The 11,126-nt window shown below is 40.2% G+C and overlaps 1 protein-coding gene across 6 annotated transcripts in view; it reads right to left on the bottom strand.

Moving 5' to 3' along the window:
• Nucleotides 1-231: 231 nt before the first annotated feature.
• Nucleotides 232-11,126, bottom strand: part of B3GNT2 (UDP-GlcNAc:betaGal beta-1,3-N-acetylglucosaminyltransferase 2) — a 36,099-nt gene continuing 25,204 nt past the window's right edge. For 5 of the 6 annotated variants that reach the window (XM_060272310.2, XM_035110439.3, XM_035110437.3 and 2 more), the window contains exon 2: nt 232-3,855. In XM_060272310.2, coding sequence (XP_060128293.1) covers nt 2,653-3,846 — 1,194 coding nt within the window. In that variant the 5' untranslated portion in view covers nt 3,847-3,855 and the 3' untranslated portion in view covers nt 232-2,652. Of the gene's footprint in view, nt 3,856-8,487; nt 8,590-11,126 lie in introns of all 6 variants that reach the window. The other variant, XM_088665493.1, reaches the window with a different exon arrangement.

The raw sequence follows: 11,126 nt of genomic DNA, 5'->3' as shown, positions 1-11,126 counted from the left end.
CAGCCCCACTCACCTCACAGAGTGCTTGTTGTGGGGGAGGAAGGGAAAGGAGAATGTGAGCCGCTCTGAGACTCCTTCGGGTAGTGATAAAGCGGGATATCAAATCCAAACTCCTCCTCTTCTTCTTTTGCATACACAGAACATACGGTACCAGATAGAACCAATCTGCTGTAAAGTCAAAGTATTAAAATACTGCAAGCAAGTTTCTAATCAAATCTTACAGCAACACACTTTTCAAATTCAAAGACATTTTATTTTATTTACAAAAATAGAATTAAAAAACTCATTTTTATCTCTTGATAAAATGTAGAGATTGCAGACAATATGAACTTTGTGGTGCAGTAAGCGTGGAGTAAAGCAACAAAACTGAATACAGAAAAATGGGGGAAATGAGGTGAGTGACAAGGACTAAGATGAACAGGCTTACTGTGTGTTTTCTCAGAAGTGTGCTGCAATGTATTATTTGGGGCTTATCCACAGGCAAAGTGTTCACAGGATACGGGCCTTATAGTCCAGTCCTCCTTTTTAGTGGTGCTTGTTCCATGTAAGGGGGCCCAGAACAGTGGCCTTAGAGTAGGGGAATATAGGAAGGTTTCAACTAATGAGTGCTGCTGCTGTAATGGGGCTTCCCCCTTCCTCTCCTCCACCCCCCCCCACCCCAAATTGGCTCTGGAGTATAAGAACAACCTCCAGAAATGCATGCCGGGGGGGGGGGGACAGTTTCCTCTTGCAAGCTGAAAAGCTTGTGCTGATGACTGGCATGATTAATTCCTCCCTCAGCCATTTTCTTTCTTAATGTAAGCATTAAACTATATCAAGATAGAATATTTTAAAGAATGAACATACTTCCCTTCAAATCTAAACATCAAAAATATAGGCTCCAGTCTCCTCAGAGGGGTTTCTATCACAAAATCTTCAAAACAATGTGGAAGAATGCTACTAACTCTAAGTTTTGGATTATTGTCAAGACAAGCATTATATATGCCCCTGTCAGCCCCTTTACTACCAAGGCTGGTGCCTGTAGATCTCCTCCTTCTCATTCTCTCTGCCACTGAAATGTTACCTCATAATACCACTAAGCCTTCCCTACACCATGGAAATAAAAATGAACTTGGACAACTTTGCCGCACCCAACAGAAACAGAGGGGCTTTCCCAGTGCAAAATGTCACTCCTTGTTGACTGGTTATAATTTGCTCCTAGCAAGCAGTGCAATGGTAGAAATTGCACCAGTGTGTTGGACAAGAACATGGCCCTATTTTATGGGGCAACAAGCCACAGACCCAGGCCATAAGAGCTCTCGAGTAAATTATTTAGACTTGTCTATACAAATTGGGATGTACACACATATACTTTTTGAAATTCAAAAACAATTAACTTTATTTAACTTTTTATATTTCAACACGTTTAAAATAGTTTACTCTATTTAAATATGACTGACAACACTATACAAATATTTCTTAAATATATTTAAGAAAATGTTTTGGTCTTCCATCTGAACAATAAATACAGGCACTTCTACGTATATAAAGAAAGCAGTCGTTGTTTTGAATAATTGTCTGATACAACACAGATGAAGATATGGCAGATAGAGTGTTTTAGGACCTGTGCCTTTGAGATACCCTCAATAATTATTCAGTAAGGGGGTCACTTGAGTAATTTGGAATCTCAGAAACTGCACATTTTCATAAGGTTCTAACCCTAGACTGTAAGGAAGGCTCAGTTTTTGTAAGCCAATTAACAATTCACATATCAGTTAATTTTATCAGTGAAGTTGCCTGATTTTTTTAACTACATAAAAGACAACAGAGCAAATGTTAAGTCTACTGTAGAAATAAAAAGACTGTGTAGGTCTGATACCAGTTTGAGAAAAAGTGTAAAATGCTTGACCATTAGCTAGGTCTGATGCAAAGCAACACTTAACCTCCCAAAATACACTTTAAACTATACAGCTTCTCAGCCATAGGTATGTATCATCTGATATTTTAAACACAGTTACATACAGATTACACAGATCTCCATCACATTTAACTGAATACTGTTCAGTGGGAGGATAGAACAAGACAGTGGAAAAGGAAAGCCATAAAAACCACTGTTTGGTGGCATGGGTTGCATTTTACTCAGGAGTAGGTCCATTTAAATCCATAAACTTAAATTACTTCTAACTTAATTCCAATAGGAGTACTCAGAGTCTGAGAGCTGAACACTCTACCCAAGTTTATTTTGAAGTTACTTTCCTGAATTTGAGTTCCAAAACAGTCTCTGAGATATCTTATCTCAAGAAAACAAATCAGTGTATAGCTTCTATCACCACAATTAAATAATTATTATAATTAGAAAACAGGAAAGGTCTTCTAATATTTGAGCTAAATGGTCATTAAATTAATAGTTTAATCACAACTTCTGGAGGGTATGCTTTTTCAGTTTTTTATTGGGTGAAAGTATTGAACGCATGGCAATGGAAAGAGAAAGGATTGCATCTACATGCCATATCCTCATGATGTGCATTGTTACTGATGTAATTGTTCTTTTAGAAGTTCTGGACAAACCATTTACAGCGAGTTTTGCTTTGCAAAACAAAATATTCAAAGTACTAACCATTTAGCCAAGAAATTAAACCCAAATCTGGAGAGAACGTTTGGACGTATATGTACTCAACAACTTAAATCTGGATCTTGCAAGTTCGTCCAAATCTTAATAATTTCTTGGGGTTGCCTGCTGTGGACCAACATTAGATTTGTGTAGGAACAAATATTATCCCTGTGTTTCTCTTCAATGCCAAAAGTCTTGAAGCCTTTATGTTTTTCAGGAGCAAGCCCAAGTTTCTGAAGGCACATTCCTGTATAGACATCATCAATGGGATAGAGTAGGACTTGGTCAGATGCATTGGCTAATCTTAATGCAAGATCACCAGAGTAGAGAAACCCACCACCTCCTGCATATGGAGGGTAAGAGCCTTCATAAATACTTTCTGGGATATAGTATTTCAGTGTCTTGTCACGATGAGGTCCAGCATCTTTGATCACATCACCTATGAACAAGTCTTTGGCTTTATCCTTGGTTAAACTCTTCAAGTAATCCAGAATCTGATGCGTGTTCACAAAAACATCATCATCTCCCTTGAAAATAAACTGTGCATCTGGGCAGCTGTTGCTCACCCATTTCAGAAACAGTACCTCTTTCAGGGTCAAATTGAAGAAAGTATCTTTGTAGTCCCATAAAAGAATATCTCGGTGGGTTTCACTCTCAAATTTCAACATATCTGAAAGATCAGGAAAGTTATCCTCCGGAGAGTTCTGGCCTAACAGGAAGACCCTCACAACAGTTGCATCTCCCGATTTAATTTCTTTTCCCCAAGACTGTCGGATTGCTTGTCTTCTGTCAAAATGGGGAATAAGTGATTTGATAGCCAGAAGCAGAAAAGGTTTATGTTTGCACTTGTGTGGTTGGTCCACTAATAATGAATAGTTTCTACATCTCAAGTAATGCAAGAAGTCTTTAAATCTATCTGGCAAGTCTTTAAAGCCATTAATTTGTGAAGCTACAAATGGGTCAGGATCACAGGCATTTGAAAAGCTGCCATTAGAAGATAAGCTTTCTTCCACTGTCATATTTGTAAGCAATGCAAAAATGGGATTGGATAAGCGTTCCAACTTTTGTTGCTGTTTATTCCAATATGCCTTGTGAGGAACAAATCTTCTCCAGAATTTGGCCTGTGGTATTATAACATTCCTTTTTGAATTCTTTGCTTGGCCACTGCTCTTTGACACCTCCACAATCACATATATAAAGAAGTTGACCATCATTAGAATTCCCAGCAACTTTAATCTTCTGCGTCCAACACTCATGTCTCATATCTAGAAAAAAGAAAGAGCCATTAACATCTGAAAAACATGTAATGGTATATAGAAAGATATTGTTTCAGATGAATGTAATTATTGTGCATACCCTCCAACTCCCGGTAAGAAAAATCCAGGATCAGCAGCGGTGTGGCACCGGAAGCCGCTTCTACGCATGTCTTGCGTAGAAGCGGCTTCCGGTGCCGCTCTGCCCGATTTCTGGTGCCCAGACATGGGCAGAGCGGCACCCGAAATCAGTTCTGCACATGTCCAGACATGCGCAGAAGGAGCCTTCCTGGCAGGTAGGAAATCCGGGGGATTTACGGGATTTCTCTCTATTCAGGATAACAGCGGGGAATGGGTTTAAATACGGGGGTTTCCCACAAAAAACGGGAGACTTGGCAGCTATGTTATTGTGTGAATAGGTATTTGGAAGAATGCGAAGCTCAGTAAATCAAAATCTCATCCTGAACAGGGAATACAGTATTGCACAAGCTGCTTACAGCATGAATGAAAGGTATAAAACTGAACAAACAACAAGATTTTATTTCATAGAATCATAGAGTTGGAAGGGACCCAGGGGTCATCTAGTCCAGTGGTCCTCAACCCCCGGGCCACGGCCCGGTACCGGTCCGCGGATCAATTGGTACCGGGCCGCCCAAGGAACATTTAAATACAATTAAATTAAAATTATTAAATCAAAACAATCTAAATAAAATATAAACAATCAACGTCCCCCCCCTCAGCAGGCCGTGGTAAAATTATCAAACGTTGACTGGTCCGTGGCGATAAAAAGGTTGGGGAGCACTGTAGTCCAACCCCATGCAATTTATTTAAATAGTTATAAACCACAATTTCATATAAAATATCACAGGGCAATATACAGACTAAAAACACAGTATTAAAATAAAAATGTGAAACGTATCACTGAGAACTGATTGGCAAAGAATCTCAGATCTGAAAGGCTTGTCTGAATAAAAGCTTTTAGAAGGTATCTAAAAATGTGCAAGGGATGCTCCTACCAAACTACTATTAATAAAATAAATACTAGGAACTGTTTTTGTTTGCTATTATAATAAAAAAAATCCTTCCAGCAGCACCTTAAAGACCAACTAAGTTTTTATTTTGGTATGAGCTTTCGTGTGCATGCACACTTCTTCAGATACACTGAATAGAAGTCCCCAGAAGCTTATATGTAGAGAAAGGGTGGGGAGGGGTGGTGGAAATGGGTGATAGACTGACTGATAGCTGTGGACTTGCATGAAAAAGCAAGGGGTGAGGTGACTGAGGATAAAGCGACCCATTTCCACCAACCCTCCCCACCCTTTCTCTACATATAAGCGTCTGGGGACTTCTATTCAGTATATCTGAAGAAGTGTGCATGCACACGAAAGCTCATACCAAAATAAAAACTTAGTTGGTCTTTAAGGTGCTGCTGGAAGGAATTTTTTTATTTTGTTTCGACTACGTCAGACCAACACGGCTACCTACCTGTAACTGTTTGCTATTATGTTATGCATTTTTGTGTTTTTATATTGTAAACCGCCCTGTGAATCACAGATAATAAAATATAAGCTAGGAGTTCCACAGGGCAGGGGCGCACACACTAAAGGTTTGGCCCTGATAAAGGCCAGCTAAGCCTCAAGGGTATCTCTCTCTCTCTCTCTCGGACACATGCTTTTATATCTGACTAGGAGAACAAGCTACCTAACAAAATAGTTCTTAATGTACTGGATTAGTCATTTGCATTTCTGATAAGGCATACTGTATTATCCACCAAACTGGAACTGAATACAGAGTATAAAACAAACGTAGAGAAAGTTATTTTCATAGTACTACTTGTAGTTTTCATTATAAGTTTTGACTTACAAAGCACTGCCCACATGCTGCATTGAGGTATTATTACGTATGCCTCTAGGCAATGTACAGTTTAGAACAGATTAACAGTATAGAACATCATGATCAAACTACAGCTAGCAACACAATCCCACAACAAGCACACATACACACTCTCTCACTCACTCACTCACTCACTCACTCACTCACTCAGACACACAAAAATCGCTCTTAGATTATATAACTCCAATAAGCAATATTAAAACACTGGCTGAAAAAGATGCTAAGATTTTTTTTATGTTGAAAACAATTAAAAGACTTCTGAGAAAAGAAAGGTTTCTCTCTGGCACCAAGGAGACTTGAAAGGGGTGGGGGGTGGGGGCAGGAGAACAAGCTCCCTGCCAGAGAATGATCCACAGGCAGTGAATGGGCATGGCTAAAAAGGCCGTCATTCATTGACACTGTCCAAATCTCAACAGAAGAGCAATCTCTGAGGATGATACAATGCTTCTTTTGACATTCTTCAATATGATCAGATAAAAGATCTTGCTATCACCATTCTAATTGTAAGTCACATGTAATTTAAGAACAAATTAAGTAAAACGTTGTAGGATGTTAATGAAGGTCCCCTGAACCCCATCTTACCAATGTTTGATCTTACTCTAAAGGAGGCAATTGTGAAAACAGCTCACACCAAGAGTGTAAGTGGTTAGAAAACTAGCTAGAGTTTACCTTCATATAGCTCTAGCTCACTGGTTCAGTTTTTTCCTCCCATTTCCAAATGGAGTGTTTGAACAAGGAGAGGCTTTTGTGAACTTTCATTTTCATGTTTGGAGGATCCAAAAATATTGCTTTTGATCATCCTAGGGAAAAAAGTAGCACAATTTCCCCAACCTATTGCCCCTCAGATGTTCTGGGCTACAATTCCCTTCAGCACCAACCAACATATTACGCTAACTGGAAGTTATGGGTCAGGAAAGGCTAAAGGAGTCTGTAAAGCAAAACTTGATGTATACAGTTGATTTAAGAATGCTAATCATGTGACAGAGACCTTTCAGATATATATTGGCACCTTAAAATTTATATGACGGATTGTGTGTTTAACATTCCCCCCCCACGGAAAATATTTCAAAATTCCCTTTCATATAAAAGCTTGCATTAAATTCTAATGCAGTATACTGGGAATTAATGCTTTTTAATTTGCTCCTAAATTTTATCATTCAGCCGCAGAGACCCAAGAGTTGGTCGTCTTCTGTAGCTGCAACAGTGCCCTTTTAAGATTCTACAACTAGAGCCAGTGTGGCATTGTGGACAGTGCCAGGCTTGAACCAGAAAGACTTGGGTTCAAATCCCCACCCCAGTCATGACACTCACCTTGGCCTGCCACTCATTCTCAGCATAACCAACTATCAAGGCTGGTGCAAGGATAAAAATGAGTGGGGGTGGGGGTGGGGTTGACAGGACGGGATGGGATGGGACATAACCATCTGTACCAGACTATCTTGGCAGAGGAAGTTTTGCTGCTTGCTAAATAATACCAAAACCCTTCCCATATGCATGTAGCTCAGTAAGAGCAGCACCAGCAGGTCAGACCGAAAACAAGGGGTGCCTTTAGACATTTGTGGCACTTTACAGCATAGGAAACATAAATAACAGCAGCAAAGTTATTTGTTTGGAAGTTGTAATACCAGTTCCACCGTACAGTACTGGTTAAGCAGCTATCTTTACCCTACAGGCCATGGGGAATGTGCAAGAGTAGCAATTAGAATTTCTTTTTAAAAAATACTCATGGCAAAGGGTGATATGTGATATTCAATGGTAGTCAGGGCATTGCTCAACTGAATATGACACAAAGAATTCCTGAAAGCCCCTTGGAATTACTGTATGCCACTTGCATTACTTTCATTTAAAAATATTTACAACATGCTTTTCTGCTAAACAGAACATTTAAAGAAGTGGCCACAATCTCAATGATATATATCTGTATCTATATCTCTCCATATATTGTAGGTAGGCTAGATATACCCAAATAGCTGAGAGTAAAACAAGCTCAGAAACAAATGCAGCAAACAGAAAGTAAACTATTCCCAAAGCCCTCAAAACAGCCTTGGGCTGCAATATTATACTCACTTATCTGGGACTAATTTCTATTGAACTCAGTGGAGCTTACTTCTGAGTGGCAATGTATAGGATTGCGCTATTAGTGTGGAGATAGAAGCCAGGAGTGAAGAGGCCAGATGTATCAGAGATGAGGGAGATCCAGAGCCTGTGTGCAATGGCTGAAAAGGCCCTGACCTAGTAAAACACCCACTCATCCCCCAAAATGAAGGCAAACACAGCCTTTCCTCATAATTAAAGAGTCAAAACAGTCTGTGGAATTAACTACCAGCTAATTATTTTATGCCCAATTTTTAATTAAAGCATTCTGCAGATAAAGGCAAGCTCCTTAGTTATTTAAAAGAGAGCAAAATTATTTTTAGGGTGATAAAAGGAAATATGCTTTTATTCTGGGGCAATAACTTTGCCCAGTATTTAATACTAAACTGTGAATGAGGAACAGTAGCAGGAACGTAAGCTTACCTTAAACGTACAGTAGCTTGATATCAAGATAGATCCTAAGAAACTAGAGGCATTCCCACCTCCTCCTTTCCACTGAAGTTCCCTGTTCCCTCTGAAAAGCCAAGCCAGAGGGCTTGTAAACCCTAAGGAACAGCATGGGGAGCTACTACTGGAAGGAGTTGGCAAAAAGCTGAGAAACCCGCCCCCTGCCAGCAGCTGTCTGGATCCAACCTGCACCCTGGTACACAACCGTACCGTGCGTGTTGTTCTGTAGCCACCTTCATCTGGTATGCCTAGAGGTGTCTTGACAGGTAGATGGTGATCTATATTGCTCTCATTCCTTCTCCTGCATGCTTCCTATACACACACAAAAATCAGAGAAGGAGCAGGCAAGTAAAAGAAGTTAGGGTTCCCACCATTTAAGTCCTCACTACTGCTGAACCATGGGAGAAATTTAAGAAGCAAGACTAGAGCAGTCAAGAGCAGTTAGATAGGAAATTATAAATGCTTCTTGTGCAAAATGCCTTCATACCCATTTTTTCCTCCTCCAATTCCAACCATTTCCTGCGGATTCCTCAACACCTGGAATAAGCTTTGGGGCTTGTATAGGGAGTGGGAAATTCATGCTGCACTGTAAACAACCTAAAGTCTTAATGCAGCAATTCTGGTGGCAATTCTTATTCACCACAGATTATCAGGCAAGTGGCTGTTTACAAGCCAGTGTTAAAATATCCATTTGAATTTTCCCATAAAGGAGTAATATTTTTTTTTTCATTTTATGTTCACCCCCCCTATATATATATATATATATATAGGGGGGGTACATAGTGTGTGGAGAGTAATTGCTGTTGATAGTATAAAAATGCTGTAATAAATAGTAAAACTAAATAACTGAACTCCAGGACAGAACCACTTCTAAAAACATAATATTTATGACCAGAGTAATTGCCAGGACTGAGCTATTTAAGTGTAAATAAATCTATAGACTGTTAAAGTGATTAATCCATTTGAGTCCCCATAGGAGACATGTGCAAAAACAATAAGGTAAGCATCAATCTTATGGCTGCTTTTGTTGCACACTAAGGAGAAGGAATCTTGGTTATCTAAGCGAACTTTACTCGCTGAGATGAAGCAGATTGCAGGCTTCGGCTACACTTAAGGGTTGTGTTTGCATGCAAAGTTAAACCATATTTTAGCCCAATTGTGGTTCTCCTGATTCCCCCCCCAGCCAATTCCAGGGGTGCTGGGGAGGAGGAGAGGAGAAGCCCTGTTGAGCAACTGGAAGCGCTTGTCCCATTGACGGGACTTGTTGGCTGAATCCTGTCCTATGTGACTTAGTTGCATCTGGAGTATTGTGCCCAGTTGGGGGGCACCACATTAAAAGAATGACACTTATGAACTACAGTGCTTCCAAAGAAGGAAGATCAGCATAGTGAGGGGTCTGGTAACTAAGTGATATGAGTTACTGTATGTACATTTAGTCTCAAGAAGATTAAAGGAGTACATGACTGTGGTCTTCAAATAACTGGAGGGTTCTTATGTATAAGTGCTCCCCCCCAGAGGGTGGGATTAGAACAGATGGGTGGAAAATGCAGAGAAGCAGATTTCTGCTAACATTAGCAGAAACCAGAATGGGGCGAGACATTGCACACTTAAGACTGGGCCCAGCTTCCTAATCCTGCTGTGCTGCCTTGCATATTCCTTTCCTTGCTCACCAAACCTGAGAATGCTTCTGGCTTCTCTGAGGAAAGGGAGAGCAAGGCATTGTGGAAGAGGTCATCCAGAGAGTGCCAAAACACTAAACACTAAAGTTTTAAGAAAATGTTGATGTGTATCCTGAAGCAAAAACTGTGCAAGCCCTCTCTGGGTGACTGCTTCCACAAGGCACTCTTCTAAGGAACTCTTCGTCAGAGTGAAGCCAGGCGTTCTAGTGCCACTGCAGCTGGTGCAAGCAGGTGAGTGAGTAGAGGGAAGTGGCAGCAGTAGATGGGCAGACCAGCTAATTATGTAAGCGGACAGCCAGCAATGGTGGTGGTTGGCTGGCCCTGTGGCCAGAAGATGGTGGGACATATAATCTGCTAGTCTTCCCCATCCACTTCATTTAGCGCAGGCCTGGAATAATCAGCATTATTACTGATTGAATTACTAGGTTTTTTATGTGCTGCATTTTAATCCATGACTGAAGTATTACATGCAAACACAACCTCACTGCTTCAGATGGCACACAGTTGGCCTTTTGACTATGAATCAACAGCCAATCAGATAAGCAGTTGATAATATTGTATATAGCAAAAGGAAACTTACCAAATACTTCCAGATGGTTGAAGGCAATATGGAAGATGCTCAAATTAAGCAAATAAAAAACTTCATTCTAGTTCAATGACTATCAAACTACTATATAAAATACAGACAAGATGGCATTAATGAGCTATGATATCAGGCTAGCAAACCTGAATTTATTACCATTTCAAATTTAAAGGAGAGGATTTGGTATTGACTCTAGCTAAGGCTGCATATTACTGCCCTGGCACTTTCTCCTGTATGCCATGACATCAGAGTGCATTGTTAGCACATATTAGGAGCTGAATACACTGAAGTGATATTTAAAAGTCCTCTCCAGACTTCAGAAAGAAGGGACACCGTCTGCAACACAGCATGAGTTTCATGTACCAGCACCAACACAATTGGGTAGGAAGTGTAAGATTTTAGATATCCAATACATCCGTGAAAACTGATTTCAAGTAACAGCAAACTATATAGGTAGGCCAATATTATGTATTCAGGTAGGCCAATATTAGTAGCTGGTATCCAGCTACTAATACACAGCGGGTGGCGCTGTGGGTTAAACCACTGAGCCTAGGGCTTGCCGATCAGAAGGTCGGCGGTTCGAATCC

The sequence above is a fragment of the Zootoca vivipara genome, chromosome 3, assembly GCF_965207765.1.
Source record: "Zootoca vivipara chromosome 3, rZooViv2.hap1.1, whole genome shotgun sequence".
NCBI classification, from domain to species: Eukaryota; Metazoa; Chordata; class Lepidosauria; order Squamata; family Lacertidae; genus Zootoca; species Zootoca vivipara.
The sequence above is the reverse complement of the archived record's forward strand: the minus strand, read 5'-3'. Positions and strand labels throughout refer to the sequence as shown.